Raw genomic sequence first — 16618 nt, forward strand, 5'->3', positions numbered from 1 at the left:
ATTGAAATATTGTGTTTGTTACTCGCACAGACCCCAGTTTTGTTCCCCAAGATTACATTGCGCTTTGTTTTGTTTTGTTCCTCACAGAGATTATATTACATTGCTCTTTGACCTCAGTTTGGTTTTATTGTTTTTGTTTTGTTTTTATCCTTTCCTTTGATATCAAAAATAAAAAAGAATAAATTTTTGGTATTAAGATTAATTTTGTAAATTTTGTCATTATTTTAATTAATATTTTAAAATCAACCAAACAACCTCAGGAAAATTGTCCTAACATTTTCGGTAATATTTTAGCTTATCAAACAGTTTTCGGTAACATTTTCGGAAAATTTATTTTCCCAGCATATTCCTAAAAATTATGATTTCCGGGTATACAAAATTTCTCTTTTACCAAACGCCATTTAATGTTGATGAGCCATATTAAATCAAGGAGATATTATTTCTCATATTGCATGAAACAATTTATTTTATATAATATACAAAAAGAAAAATGTGATACCCACTAAAAAGAATAGAGAGAAAAAAAATAAAAGGGTTTTACCCATTTTTTATGTGTTACATGATATAATTTATTTCATGTAACATGAAAAATAATATTTCCTTAAACTAATTAACCATGATAACGAAGCCAAGCATAGAAAATCCCAGAAAACATTCTGTTTAGCGTGAGCATATAAATATGACTTACTTTCATCCTGTCGTGAGAACCTTCAGGTTCGTAATGCTCGTTCCTTTGCTTAGGTAGCCCCTCCCACCCATCCCTCATATTCCTTACTCGAAGAACATGTCTTTCTATTTTCTACAATCACATAGAGTGAGTGTGAGGGCGAGGGATATATAACTTCTAATATTTGTCTTTGAGACTGGTATCAGTTTAATCAGTTCAGAAGACATTTTAGTTTTCGTGAATACAATAACACTCATCTAATTTTAATTTCTATAGTATATAATTTTGTGTTATTATTATGTAATAATTTTAAGGAAAAGTGTTTGTCATTTTAAATGATAAAAAATTATGTTATTTTAAGAGAGATACAGACACAGAAAATTTGAATTTTAAATTAAAAAAATCACCTACTTTCTCTCTTCCATGATTTCCGTTTTTCTGTATCTATCTCTCTCCTAAAATGACATAACTTATGTCATTTAAAATGACAAATACCAAATCCATAATTTTAATTTCAAAAGATTTGGATTCGCCTATTTTGTCCATGCTAGACAAACCTGTGAGCAAGTATGCTCTAGAAGGCTTCAATATTTAATTTATATGATGTGCGACTTAAAATTCTCTTTGCATGAAATCAAATGAAAACATTAAAATAAAATTGTAAATATTATAAGCATATTCGTGATTTCAATGTCTTTTCTAATCGTCTGCCAATCTATTTTTGAATGTAGTTGTTGAGTAAGTTAATGCTATGAATGTGTTGGTATGGTATCATTGGTGGATGAAACATATGCTTCTCATAAAAAGGTATATGTCAATTCATTTTTTTTTACTATGTTCTCTGGCCTTTTTTTTTTTGAGTTACCCAACCCTAATTACTTCTTTGAGGCGAGTTGGCTCCCTCCGGTATCCCCACGAGCTTCGACTCTTTGAGCCGGTTATGGGGCTAATCCGGAATGCGGGGAATCAGTGATGGCTAAAGGTTCAGCCCACTCCTCAAGAATTTCTATGGCCCCTCTAGAATGATATATTACAGTACCGAGAACCAAATTATCATTGGATGAAGTAAATTCGATTTATGATTTTTGAACCTATTGTCGAACATTTATTAATTGTTACACACTTTTTCTCATACATTAACAAATCCATTAAATTTTTGTTATTTAAAATATCTACGAAGGACTACACATTTTATTGAATTGAGGTGTGAATGATAATATTTTGTGAATAACTTTAAAGGTAAAGCTAATTTTTTTATTTATTTTTCTTGAATAATAATTATTATAAGGACGTAAATAGATTAGACCATGGATTAAGAGAGTACTGTTTAACCTATGTCAAATCAAATCTGACCTAATATATCTATTTAAAAAGTATGTCATGTCTTTTTTTATAAGGTCTAACCTATAAGTTTATTTGTGGACCTATATCATATTATTTCAACATCAACAATACCTTTATTCCAAACTAATTGGGCTCGGTGGTAGATGAATCCAAATGAAAGATACGAAGAGATTGAAAAAAAATATAAAAATGAAATTTAAGTGTGTGTGTGTCTATATATATATATAGAGAGAGAGATATGTTATTCTACCTATCATTTTTCTGCCTACCTTTGCCTGCCACTCTAAAAGACCATTAGATTATAATTATAATTAATATTTATTTTTCTCTCTCCTCTTTAGATTATTATCTAACGGTCTTTTAGAGTGGTAGGCAAAGGTAGGCAGAAAATAATAGTAGGTAGAATAACCTATCTCATATGTATATATAAGTAAAAATAAAAAATGTGTGGAAAAAACAATTTTTTAAAAAAAATGGAAAATGGGAAAATAAGGAGGGGAGAGATCCATTGTTACCAAAAAAAGGATATGAAGGGGATAAAGAGGAAAATGACTAAAAAGGGACGATATGAAATATAGGAACACTAACGGGTCTAACCTTCCAATATTCTTATATTTTTTTTTTCATTCTGTCCTAAGACACATCGTCTGCCAATCTGTATACCACTCCATCAAGTCTTGTTTTACTATCTTCTCCTAAGCAAGTTTCAGTTTACCTTTACCTTTCTTTGTGTCGAGTTCTTGGTATCAAACTTTTGTTCTTACGGAAACATCCAGATGCCTTCTCATTAAATCCCAAACCACCTCAATCTATGTTCTCTCATCTTTTCAGCCACAAATACTATTTCTACCTTTCATCAAATATCTTCATTTATTATTTTATTTATTCTCGTATAATTACATATTTACCTTAACATTCTCATTTCTGCTTCTCCTATTTTATACTCACGTTGCCTATGTGATGGTTGACATTCAGCTCCATTTAACATTACATGTCTTACTGTTGTTCTATAAAATTTTCATTTTAACTGGGAATTTGTGTGATTACATAAAAATCTTTTAATTCTATGATTTACATCCTTATAAATCTCCCCATTTTTTTGTAAAATGGATCTCAGGTATCTAAAAGCATATTTCTTGAGTACCTATGACCAAGTAGATGCACGAGATCTTGATCTAAATCTCTTACAAGAGAAAACTCACACCCAGTCCTGTTCCGGCTTAACGTGAATTATTTAGACTCCAACGTGATTCTTCACAATTCAAGTTTTACATTAACACCGTCTTTGGTCCCATCAAAAGACATAGTATCATCTGCGTAAAGCATATACCATAACACTTCCTCTTGAATATCTTTTATTAGTTCACCTATAACTAAGACAAATAGATAAATAATATGATAAAGACTTACATCATATTATTTATTTTAAATAGAATAAAATTAAATATTTATTCTATAATTTTAAACAATAAAACAATACTATGTTAGTTATTTTTCTAATAGGTGAGACTCAATTTTTTTTTATATAAATTTGACCGGTTAAAAAAACTCTACCAAACCCAACCTATTACAGCCAATATCAATATACTTTTTTGGTAAGTAGCTAATATTAATATTTAAACACATTACATTGGTACTTAGAATAAAAAATACATTTATAGCAAAAACTAAAATAAAAAAGAAGTATGTATTGGGCCTGATGAATGGAGCCCAAAGTATTTGCGGCTGAATTAGTTTTGCAACTGCAAAACCCTTTCCCTCCACACTCTTCACATCACAGTATTCGTAAACCCTAATTCTCTAACCGATGAAGGAGAAGACAGAGATGAAGCAAAACGACGACGAGGGAGCCGTATTTCCATCTGAGAAGGATCATTCATCATCGGTGTCCGATTCCGACTCTAGTTACGAGGTATTCTGTCCTCAGGGTATTATGAGTTTCGCAGTTTCTTCATTCATTGTCTTCAATTCATGAAGAGTATGTATAATTTTAGCTATTATAATGCTAGACACACACTTGTCTCTTCTGGTTGCAGGACTCTTCTGCAGATGACGATAACTCTTCTGACACACTGGATTCTCAATCCGAATCCGAGTCAGAAGATGGTTCATCTGGCGACGATAGCTCCGGTGATTTTGAACCTGCAGAATCTGGATCATCTCAGGATGAGGTACATCGATATTGTTCTTAATAACCTAGCATTTTACTTAGGTCTTTGGTGTTGAAATGCTTCTTCTCTTAACTCGGCCATAATTGATATGCTCAAAAGTAATCATGGCAGGACGTTGTCAACGCAGACGATGAACATGGTGGAAGTGACATCTCTGACCTCCATCAGGAAGGAGTTGAGAGTGATTCCTCTGAGGATGAGGTGGTCATCATCTCCTTCTGTTATACTTGATTCAGCTTCCATACTATGTATGAAGATGAGATTGCGTACTTTGTTTTTCCTTTTCATAGGTGGCTCCCCGAAATACCATTGGAGATGTCCCCTTGAAGTGGTATGAGGATGAACCCCATATTGGATACGACCTCAAAGGCAAGAAGATTAAGAAAAAAGAAAAGCAAGACAAATTGGGTTACTTTCTTGCAAATGTTGATGATTCTAAGAATTGGTTAGTTTCATATTTCTACGTCAACTTATTTTCTTCATTTTGATTTTCATTATCGCATTCTTTTCTTCTCCTAATGTTTATGACGCAACTTGCCATCCACCAGCACAGTACACGCACAGCGATATGTACAATATATTCTTTGAATACTTCGATTTGGTATGTTACGATAAAAATGCCTTATAATATATAAAAAGTTAAGCTGGATATTTTTCAATATAATTAATATGTCTATCAAAGACCAATAATGGAAAAGTTGGTGGAGTCCTAAGTTGGTTTGAATGTGTGAAAAGAAGATCAATAGAGGCTCCAGTTAGAAGAGTTGATCAGGTGGAGGATAGTTCAATAATTAGAGGTAGAGGTGTAGCGGCAGAGGTAGACCAAGAAAGACTCTTAGTGAAACTATTAAAAAGGATCTAGAATTAAATGGCCTCTCTGAAATGCTGAATACGTGATTTTGGATAGAACACATGATGCTGTTTGATTCATGTAGCAAACCCCAGCAAGTGGTAAAAGGCTTTGCTTCTCTTTGTTGTTATAGAAAGTTCAATCTAACAATATTTTTAATAAAAAATTCACAACTTAAAATTTATGAACAGACAATTTTTTCTGTATTTAATTTTCTAAATGTTTCATTTTTCTTTCTCTGGATAGATAGTCAAGGCAATATTTTTTGGTTGGGTTACAAAGATAGATCTACTTAGTTTGTTTTTGCATGATTCCTGTTGTGATGTTATTTCACAATGGTTTCCTTTTCTTTCTGTTGTTACATATACTTCTGTGGGGAAAATCTTGCTAGTTTTATTGATGTTATCTCCTATACAGAAAACATATTTGATTTGTCTGCATTCTTAAACATTTAAGGCGGAAGATCTATGATGAGTACAATGATGAGGAAGTGGAGCTGACAAAAGATGAAATCAAAATTGTCCGTAGACTGCTCAAGAATCGGGCACCACATCCTGACTTTGACCCATATCCAGTGTGTAGTTACTTTCAATCTGTTTTTATCTTTTTCTTTAGGCTCTTGGCTAAGGTTTTAAACACAATCAGTATGCATAATTTTGTTCCTTAATTTCATCTCTCCTTTCTAATGTACAGAATTACGTAGACTGGTTTAAATGGGATGATGCCAAGCATCCATTGTCTAATGCACCTGAACCAAAAAGAAGGTTTATTCCTTCGAAGTGGGAAGCTAAAAAGGTATTCCTTTATTCAATGTTGGCACATAATGTGAAATGAGTCAACTAGTGTGGAGATGGTTCTGGTTAGATACAGAAAGCAAATTTGTTTCTCTTATCATTTGTATACTTCCATGATTCTACAGGTTGTGCAGTATGTTAGAGCAATTCGCAAGGGATTAATAACTTTTGACAAGCCAAAGGAGGAAGATGGTCCATATCTCTTGTGGGGGGATGATTCTGGTTCAGCAGAAAAAGCAAATCATTTGGCTTACATTCCTGCACCAAAGCAGAAATTCCCTGGTATTAAATGTGACATAAATGTTGGAGTTAAAAATTTTACCAATAAATCTTCAGTGTTAATAATTTCATGGTTCTTCTTAGGCCATGAGGAGTCATATAATCCTCCTTTAGAGTACATTCCAACCCAAGAAGAGATTAATGCTTATCAATTGATGTATGAGGAAGACCGACCTAAGTTTATTCCAAAGAGGTACTGTGCTTTCACAGTAAGCATTTTTGCTTCCTCCCCTCTTTCTACTGTTGAACTAATAAATATCAATTTGGTCAGCTTTACTTCTATGAGAAGCATCCCTGCATATGATAATGCTATGAAGGACTGTTTTGAACGCTGTTTGGATTTGTACTTGTGCCCTCGAGTTCGGAAAAAACGTGTGAGTCAAATACCATATTGAAGAACTAATTAACTGATTTTTTGTTTTTATTTTTATTTTTTCAAATAGGCACAATTCATTTAATTTTTTCTTTCTTTCTGTGTTCTAGCTTAATATTGATCCTGAATCTTTAAAGCCAAAGCTTCCTAGTCGAAAGGAGCTTAAGCCTTATCCCACAACTTGTTATATCGAATATAAAGGCCATGAAGATGCAGTTACATCAATTTCTGTTGAAGCTTCAGGACAGTGGATGGCTTCAGGTATGGATGTTGATAATATATATTTTGGCTTCAATTAAGAAGGGATGGAGGTGGATCTCCTCACTTTTTGTTGTCTGCAAAGGTTCAAGTGACGGAACTGTTCGTATCTGGGAGGTTGAAACTGGCAGATGTCTTAGGCGGTGGGAGGTTGGTGAAGCTGTTAATTGTGTTGCTTGGAATCCTCTGCCTGATATTCATATTCTGGCTGTTTCTCTGTAAGTCTGGTTTCATTGTCTATAAGTGTAAAAGTTCATGTTTATTTTTTATTTATTTATGAATATCTTAGAATTTTCCTCTTTAATCTACATATGGCTTGATTGTAAAAATAAATCAATGGAAAATCATCCTTTTAGGGGACAAGATGTACTTCTATTGAACACTTGTTTGGGGGATGAAGAAGAACAGAAAAGGATTAAGGAGCTTCTCTGGATTGACTCATCAATAGCATCAGATGACTCTGGTTAGTGTTGTTGTGACTTATTTCTTTGGTTTTAGTATAAACATGTATTCAAAAGAAAACTCCATCCAAGGGGTCCCAACTCTCAAATTGACCTATGTACCCTAACTAAACTTCTGATTAAAGAAAAAAAAGGTCAGCTCAGAATTTAAAGCTAACTAGTCACTGTGGGATGATATTGACTTGATATTTGCAGAAATGCTCATGATTTCTGATGTCCCATTCTGGTTGTTCTTTTTTTTTTTTCTGACCACACTTGTGTTTACAGGCACCAAAGTACCTAGTGTAAGCTGGCTTAAAGATGATAAACATGCGGGTATAAGGTTAAGGCATTTAAAGGTATTTCCATACTTGTCTTCATTTTCATTTTGGTTTGCTTATTGATTGAAGTTCTTGAGTATAATTGTATTAAACATTAGTGGATGTGATCATGCAGACTGTTACTGCAGTTGAATGGCACCGGAAAGGTGACTACTTCTCGACAGTAATGCCAGCAGATATCCTTTTCGAATGCTGTAAAATTGCAAAAACATATTTTAAAGTGATGATGATTGTTTGTGCAATTTTTTTATGGGAAAAGTGTGTGTCCTTTTAGAGGACACAAACTTAGGTCTTTTTAAGAGAGAGATAGACACAAAGAGGTGTGAGTCCCGTCTATCTCTCTCTTAAAAGGACCTAAATTATTGTCCTTTAAAAGGACACACATTTTTTCCTTTTTTTTATAATCGTTATGCTTTTGAAATTTTCATAAGCTTATTGTTGGGTGTCCATCTGACTTCTCTTTATAATTTGAAATGACAATAGTGCACATGAAGGTGCACATGCTTTTCATTGCACATGTATGTTATTGCAATATACCTAGTCAGTAGTCTTATCTTGTTCAGTACAGCATGATGCATGGCTGGCTTTTGACCATCTAATTAGCATAAATAGAACCGTTTAGACTTAGAGGTGTTATTTGTAATGACATTCCACCCATCCCATGTCATATCTTCAACCATTCATGATTGTGTGGATACTTGATCCATGGACCTTATAGAAAACAAACTATATTAACTGGTTCTTGAGTATCAAGTTTTTAGCTGATTTATTGTGTTAAGTGGATGAACGGAAACCTAGTATTGATAATAAAATAGGGCTTGGCTCATTTTTATTTTTTTTACCTTGACTCGTTCTTTACGTGAATCAAGAGCAGTTCTGATCCACCAGCTATCCAAGAAGCTTACACAAAAACTTCCATTTAAGTTACATGGACTGGCTGTTAGAACAACCTTCCATCCATCCCGTTCCATCTTCTTTATTTGTACAAAAAGGAGTGTTCGTGTGTATGATTTATTGAAGACCAAGTTCATAAAAAAGCTTGATACTGGGCTCCGTGAAGCCTCATCTATTGCAGTTCATCCTGGAGGTATGGTTATTGTTATGAAAAAGTTATATTATTATTCTGTTTTCTTGTCATAAATACAGAATATTAATCATCATAATTGTTTGTCTGTTTGCATTCCATGCAGGTGATAATTTGATTGTAGGGAGCAAAGAAGGGAAGATGTGTTGGTTTGACATGGACCTTTCATCTAAACCGTATAAAATTCTTAAGTAAGTCTTTTTTGTATTAGTTAATTGAAAGCAACACCAAACCCATTACATGGCACTCCTCTGTGCCAGAGTGGTTCTTTGCTTCCTAATGCAGATTATATCATACAGTTTGTGTGTGCTACAAGGTTTTTTGAATGCAAGGAGGAAATAATTTGCGTTAAGGCTGAAACAATAGGAAATTGCTTGAAAGAGGGACCTGTGAGAAATTCTTTATGCACTGTAGAACTTGAGTTTATTATTTCTGTCGATTACCAATTTTTGTGTGGGCATGTATGTGCTGGTTAGTAAACTATGATGAATGCGTTAACTTTTGTGTTAACTGTTGATATTACATTCTGGTAATAATTTTTTATATATTAAAAATGGAAGTTTGACTTCTATATTGGTTTCTTTGCATTTAGTTTATGTTGAAAATAGTGCTGTCTGCTTACTTTTTCAGTCAATTATTGATTGAATTTTGGATTTATGACACCGTAACCAGTGCTTTAGCATTAGCAAGACTCGTGTCTGGGGAAGAACAAATGTTATTTGAAAAGGCTAAACTAACAACTAGTAGAGAACAGAAAGGGTTACCGTGTTTTGTTTGTAGATTCTTGGTGAACGTCTTCAATGCCTGAATGACCTATTAGTTATTTGATTGCAACATTTTGGATAAGAAACCTCACTTTATGTATTTTTTTATTGCCATGATACAGACTGTAGTTAATAATTTGGTAACAATGCAGGTGTCACCCAAAAGATATCAACAATGTGGTCTTTCATCGTTCATACCCCTTGTTTGCTTCATGCTCAGATGATTGCTCTGCATATATTTTTCACGGAATGGTTTATTCTGATCTCAATCAAAACCCTCTTATTGTTCCTTTGGAAATTCTACGAGGCCATACCCATTCAAATGGCAGAGGTGAGACCTGCTGTTTATGAGTTTGTTATGTTTTGAGTGTTAAGTTGAGATTCAGTTTTGTGCAAATCTTGTTTCAAGTCAACGTTAGAAAAAAAAATCAGTTAGGTATTTTAACTACAATATCAGTAGGATTTGTTATTATTGGCGTAGCCTTGTCCTCAGGATAGATATAATGCTACTTGCTGCTTTCGTGTACATTTATTTCTGTCCTTATAAATTGCTGTATAGATGATTGATTCATTGGGATAGCCAAAGTAAAGAAAGATGAAAAAAATCCTGCAGATGATTGGACTATGTGTAAAAATACCACAAAAAAGAGATATACATAGAGTTTGATTAAATAGTCCAATCTTGCCAAGTAATTGAATCAGCTTTCGAGGCTAAGTTGAGTTCAGCTTGTAAGATATATGGTCTTTCTAGGTGTAATTGTTGAAATAATTATCAAAGGTTTGATCAACCAACCTTGAGTATTTATGTTTGATGTATTGTCCTCTTCATTTTTCTGTTACATTATGCATCTTGTCCTTCTTACTTGACAAAGTATTTGAAAATAATTAGCTATATGCTAACATTTGAAAAAGATCTTTCTTAATCTTACTTGGAAGTTGTCTGCATTGCAGGAATATTGGACTGTAAATTTCACCCGAGACAACCCTGGTTATTTACGTCTGGTGCCGATAAACTGATTAAACTTTACTGTCATTAAGATAAATATGGATATTCTACTAAACACATGGATGTGATAGGCGGATAACATACAGTAGGGAAGCTCGTAACTTCATTACCAAATTTGTTCCTCCATTAAATAGAAAGCGCTGCTGGCCCGAATGAAGGCACCTGGTGAGCGTGTTTATGGCTCTAGTTTTCTGAAATGCTTGTGGGAAATCGCTCGATATATAATACAGTGTGAAAATTTGTATTCCTCGTTTCTCATTTATCTTTGCTGGGATTTATATTTTAAAAACTTCGATGCGATTGAAATGGAAGTGTAATTTTGATGCAATTTATGTATGCCTATTAGGGGCCAATTATTTTAGGGCATCTAATGAATGCCTTATTTTTGTGAGATTGAATGTGACATTACTGTTTGTTGTACTAAAATTGACTCTATGTAAAGCATTTTGCAGTTTTGACTTTGTACTGAAGCTTCCCCGTTCTCCCGTCCAAAGAAAAAAAACAAAAAACTCTTGATTCGAACATGGGACCTGGATAGTTGTCTAAAACATGCAATCATTTCGTTTTCAAGTAATCTCATAGAGTTGTAGTGCCACTTGACTACAGCTCAGATATTTTAACGTACTTTTTTCTTACTCTTCTCATAGAATGATAGCCTGATAAGCTTTACGATTAAGATACAATCGTTGGCAGAAAAGGAATCTCTTCCCAGTTAGAGTTTATATTCTTGCTCGACTGTATTTGAACCAATGATTCTGCTCGAGTGTATTATGCAGGGAATTGAGCGCAACTGTTAAAACACACTCGTTTACGTAAATTGAAACAAGGTGACGTAAAAGGAGAAAAACAAAACTTGCAAGGTAATATTAAAAGAAAAAATCTCTCTTTCATCTAATCTATATATGTTTCCAGCCACTTGACTGTTTAAAAGAAAAGATAGATAAAAAAACCAAATAATTGCTCAGATACATTAAAATTCTTTCATTTCTAAAAAAAATTAGGCAGTCCAGAATCTAGAGTACCTTTATCAAGGTATTCATGATGCGTGTTGATATGTGACATTATGTTCATGATCTCAGTATATATTTACGAATTTCCTTAAATCTGGTCAATGTAAAGCAGGCAGCCATATCAAAATTATCACGACATTACCGAGCTACAGACATAACAATGAAATAAAGAGTAGCTTGAGAAGCCTTCTTTCACTGTGTAAAAGCATTTATATATGGAATTTACCCAAGAAAAGAAAATTTCATCCTGTGGCTACATATATACTATACATCACATGTAACACTTTATTTCTATTAGTGTTGTTCACGAAAAATTACAAGAATGCCATGATAGTTCTATTCTTGTTTTGAACCAAAATTTCATAGAAGCTGAACTGCTGCAATGGCGGGTATTTTTTCTCGCAATTTTTGTGTAACAGCAACACGTACAGTCATGACACCAGCAGCTGGACCTGTGATTCGAACCTTTGCTATTGGCTCATCAATGGCAACCAATTCAAGAGATCCATCAGCAGCCCCAACCAGGTACGGCCTTATTTCCTCTAGAACCTGAAGCAGTCACTAAATATTAAAGTCTGCGAACATTTCATACTAAAATTACTGAACTTTACACAAATATGTACTCATCAAGACAAGAACTGAACAGGTCCTGGTATTCTCAATGGCGACAGTAATTAAACCAGCTGAGAATGATATTAACCTTGACATAATGATTAATAAAGACAGAATAAAGTCCATTTTTGTCCCATTTCTTGCCATATTATATAAGAATGTCAGATACGGGCAGATACACTACAATTTCAGTATACCAATGAAAAGAAAAATAAGCTAATTTAGATCTTAGACCAGTCTCAGTAACCATAATCCTATACATACAACAATATGAAGAGCAACATTCAAAGTTAAACAATATAAAGGGACAATGCATCTTTCTTTTACTGAAATGCAGGGCTTGATATTGAGGTCTAAACCCCATATTAACAGCTAGTACTCAATCTCAAATCCCGTCCCTTCAATTAAACAGTTTACGAATATGAGTAACAGCCCAGGGATCTAAACTCGGATAACAAAAAATTTAAATGTAAGTTTTATTATAACAAAAAAGGGTATCTATTTCCCAAATGGTTGAATTTCACAAATGATCTCCGTCAACTTCTATAATTATGATAAAATTATATAATAGTTAGTAGTATTTATCATTCATTTTTGTTTTTTTGGTTCATAGAAGTACATCAGCAATAATGTTTCAAAGAAATCCAAAGAAACTTGAATAACTATCTTTTTCACACTCTATGTTTGATTCTTTGTTCAATTAAGTACACTCAGACTCGAGTACCACCTTCATTATGTGTTATATTGGTCTCAAAGCCTGAACGTGTGTTGCAATGCTATATTAGAAAAGAGATTATTCTAGTAAGGTTACTCAATAGACAAAAAAAATCCTGAATATTCTATTCAAAATATGAATCATGCAGAACAAATAGTGAAGCATATACATAGTCATAATGTTACACAGAACTAACCTTCTCTATATTTTCTTCATTTAGCTCAAGACCAGTTTCTCCATCAGCGATTGGTTCAACTGCCACTATTTCAGGGATCTTTTCCATTAATCGACGCTCAATGCCCATTTTCATAGTCATAACAGAACTTGGGCACGAGCCACATGCACCCTGTAACTTCAATCGTACAACATTGCCATCAATTTCATGCAAAGCCACATTTCCACCGTCTGCAATGAGGTATGGTCGAATTTCATCCAGTACGCTTTCCACGTTTTCAGCCGTTAATGGCAATTCCACAGCTGGATTTGGAGTAGCAACGGCCTTTACAACTGTGCAAGCATAACAATGAAGATAACATTCGGGTCCCAATTGTTAAAAAACAAAAAGAAAGAAAATTTCAAGCTGAATTCGGAATTAAAATAGTTTTTTTTTTTTTTTTTTTGACAAACTAAGGCCTCATGAATGATTAAAAGATTATCATAATCATATATATAAATGTTAAAATACTAGGACAATGCGAAATAGTGAGTTAACTATGTGCATATTCTGTACAAATTAAAATGGTGAAAAATTCGAATCCAAGTATTGAGCTTTGAAACTCTCAAATTCAGTTGAAACAAGAATTGAGAAAAAGTAGAAAAGTTGAAATGAAAAAATGGAGAGTGACTGACCAAACCCACGTGTAGAGTGCGGTAAATGAATCCGAACAGAAGGACGGAACAGGTTACCTCTCCTCCTGAGAGGAACATGGCTGCCCAAAAACCTTGTACACTGCGAAGCCAAAAAAATTGCAAAATTAGATTAGAAAAGGGTTATTTCAATAGAACGCGAAAACCCCAAGAAAAAAATGAAAAAGAAAGAAACCTTTTTGAAGGTAGACGAAGGAGAACATGAAGGAGGTTCAAGGCCTCTGCAGTAGGACTGTGTATTGAGCACCACAGCTTGCATCGGTGTGGTGTTTCTGAAATTCTATGACCTAACAAAGCTAATCACGGTTTCGTTGGTCTTGCTTTCTTTTTCTCTTTCTCTTTCTCTTTCTCACCACCCAAACACGACACCACCACCAGCCATTCGAATCATTTCCTTCGTTTTGGGCCTTTTCTTTAAGCCCAAGCTTTTCGGCCTGTTACTTTACGTGGCAACTTAAAATAGATTGGACTCGATTACTTTCATTTTAAACGGATTAACAACTGTTTGGTTTTATCCTTCATTATAAGTTACCTTTCCATATTTTATATATTCCAATGATCAATTTTGATTTAATAATCTAATTTTTTTCAATTACTTTGTAATTATGGTACGATAAATTGACTATTTATCAAAATTATTTTTTAGATATAATAATAATAATAATAATAATATTGAAATCTTTTTATTTATTTATGAGAAAAAGTTAAAAAAGGAAGAACTTAACAGATATCCTAATTAATGACTTACTGATGAAATAATCCAATTCCTTTAGTGTGTTCCTTTAAATCTGATTGAAACGCGAGAGATTCCTTTGTTTTGTTTATGTTCTTATATTTTCGGTCCCCTTTTACATATGCAGAATTTTCAATGGGTAGCAGAATTGAAGGGCCTGATCATTAACTTCATGTGGATAGATACAAACTTCAATTTTTACAAGCACGACACATCCCAAAGACCCAGGAAACAAAAAGAAAAAGAAAAAAAGGACACACTTCCCCAAAGTAATACAAATTCTTGAACTTGTTCTCCCCAACTAATTAAGTCCAACCCCAAACATGAATAAGAAATTAACAATGAAACACATACACTAAAAGGGAGAAGCATAAAGAGGATTATGGTGATTAGTTGAAGAACTCTTTCTCTTGAAAAAAAAATCCCCCACAAGAGGGATGATAGGTTTATGCTTCATGTTCTTCCTCACTTTTTTCCCTCCGAAAAGGTGGTCGTTTTCTCCAAGACTCAGTATCTTAGCCAAGGTTTGAGAGTCTTCCATCCTTCTTATATGGTCCCTTTTCTTCTCATCTTCTCTTATAATAATTCCCCCTTTGCCTTCTTCTTTTTCTCTCTCAATCTCAAACCTCACCGACTTTGTGGCCACCGCAGCCTTCCCCGCCGCTACAGCCTCAGCTTGAGCCAACTTGGACATGTTTTTGTGAAGCTCGGCGTTGAGCGTAGCCAATGCCACCTCTGTTTCACTCCCTCTTTCCTTCAGCAGCTTCAGTTCAACCTTGGTTTTCTCAAGCTCTGACTCCAGCTTCTTTAGTGTCTCATAAAGGGCATTGCCATTCACACCTTCGTCTTCTTTAGGCTTCATGGGACTTGGTGGGGTTGATGGTGATGAGAACCTCCATGATGCTTCTCGCTTAATAGGAGAATATGCACTAGTGTCTGAGAATGGCTTTGGAGAGTAAATTTCTCCAAGAAGAAGACGTTCACCAAAGATGGCTACGGCTTCTTTGACGGAACTGAAAGGACGAGAAGTGTCGACGGTGGAGCTAAAATTAAGGGCAGGGGAGGTTTGAGGTTCCATTGTTGAAGGATGAGAATGGAATGCGGGGATGTGAAAGAGAGGTATAGTATTTGAAATTTGAGGAAATATTGGGTTAGGTCCATTTTTGTTTTCTTTGCTTGTACTTCAAAGTTGATATTGGAAGAAAGACATATATAAGATAGAGTGAAAGACAGACATCATGACACGCAGGTTGTTTTTTGAAGGCTAAGACATAAATGATCAGATTGTGTTGGTGTGCATGAAGTTGACCACCCAACGAACGGCCAAACCAATGAACCAATGATTCATGAAGTTGACCACCTAATCTTTTCTTAATAAAATTTACATCTTAATTTTTTTTTTTTTTTTTTTTTTTTTTTTTAAAACCTAGTCTATAAATTTATTGAGATATATTTTTCTTATGTTGTAGGAAAAAAATTACCTCATGTTGTAGAAATAAAAGTATAAGTGAGACTCACAGGTAAGAGGAGAGAGGAAAAAAAAGTGGTGAGACCCAACCCCTTTTTGAGTGTGTAGGAGAGTTATTTATCTCATGTAAAATGAGATAAATATTACCCAAATTTATTAATCAGCCTTTATCATATGGTTTTATTTTAAGCAATATGTTATTTCATTTATTTATTTTTTCTATTATTCTCTAATATCGTTATATCAAAATCTTAACTACTTTTACTATTTTTCTTTTCAATTGATATTATATGAGCATAATTATTTTTTTAACATGTACCTAAATTAGCGTTGATCAGCTTAATAAATTTAAGGGTCCATTTATTGAAGAGGATATGAGATAAATAATCAGATAATCAGAAAAGATAATGTGATCATATGATATCATGATATAATATAAATAGATAAAAAATATTATTTTTCAACAAAATTTCATATTATATTTTGAAATTACTTTTTTTTTTACTTATTTACATATTATTTTTTATTTTAAAGTATTAATTTTTTTAATATGTTACAAATTTATATAAATTATATTAAAATCCATAAATAATTTTAAAAATAAAAAATATGTTCTTATCATATAAATTTTTAAAAAATTAAATTTTAAGTTAATTATCAATATTGATGATTGGTGGCTAAACTAAATTCAAATAATTTTGAATAATAAAATGTATTTTTTCTAATTATTAATAGACCTAGAAAAACTTCATACACTAATAAACTAAAGTATCACTACTTTCTTTCTTCAAAAAATAAACAAAATTTAACGTTGACGAAGCTAATAGTTTATGGGTTTTGTT

At 33.3% G+C, this 16618-nt stretch overlaps 3 protein-coding genes across 3 annotated transcripts; 1 reads left to right on the plus strand and 2 right to left on the minus strand.

Annotated features, from left to right (window-relative positions):
• The first annotated feature begins 3785 nt into the window (after positions 1-3785).
• On the plus strand, positions 3786-10882 carry LOC133318050 (ribosome biogenesis protein BOP1 homolog). The gene is made up of 18 exons (XM_061519986.1): positions 3786-3923; positions 4048-4182; positions 4294-4383; positions 4473-4627; positions 5489-5606; positions 5726-5827; positions 5952-6108; positions 6190-6298; positions 6377-6479; positions 6589-6739; positions 6822-6954; positions 7093-7199; positions 7465-7535; positions 7633-7693; positions 8377-8604; positions 8708-8792; positions 9518-9696; positions 10317-10882. Exons 1-18 carry the CDS (start codon positions 3819-3821, stop codon positions 10400-10402), a joined length of 2175 nt encoding a protein of 724 aa, XP_061375970.1. The 5' UTR covers positions 3786-3818; the 3' UTR covers positions 10403-10882.
• A 669-nt stretch (positions 10883-11551) lies between these two features.
• On the minus strand, positions 11552-13927 carry LOC133318080 (nifU-like protein 2, chloroplastic). The gene is made up of 4 exons (XM_061520025.1): positions 13751-13927; positions 13558-13657; positions 12905-13215; positions 11552-11930 (listed from the first exon to the last, which is right to left on the minus strand). The coding sequence occupies exons 1-4, from the start codon at positions 13832-13834 to the stop codon at positions 11742-11744; spliced, it is 684 nt and encodes a 227-aa protein (XP_061376009.1). The 5' UTR covers positions 13835-13927; the 3' UTR covers positions 11552-11741.
• Positions 13928-14421: 494 nt separating this feature from the next.
• On the minus strand, positions 14422-15490 carry LOC133318049 (WEB family protein At1g75720). The gene has a single exon (XM_061519985.1). It carries the CDS (start codon positions 15384-15386, stop codon positions 14664-14666), a length of 723 nt encoding a protein of 240 aa, XP_061375969.1. The 5' UTR covers positions 15387-15490; the 3' UTR covers positions 14422-14663.
• Between the last annotated feature and the right edge of the window lie 1128 nt (positions 15491-16618).

This window comes from Gastrolobium bilobum, unplaced genomic scaffold, assembly GCF_033153095.1.
Source record: "Gastrolobium bilobum isolate Gb01-03AN ecotype WA unplaced genomic scaffold, APGP_CSIRO_Gbil_v1 utg5420, whole genome shotgun sequence".
In the NCBI taxonomy this organism is placed as follows: Eukaryota; Viridiplantae; Streptophyta; class Magnoliopsida; order Fabales; family Fabaceae; genus Gastrolobium; species Gastrolobium bilobum.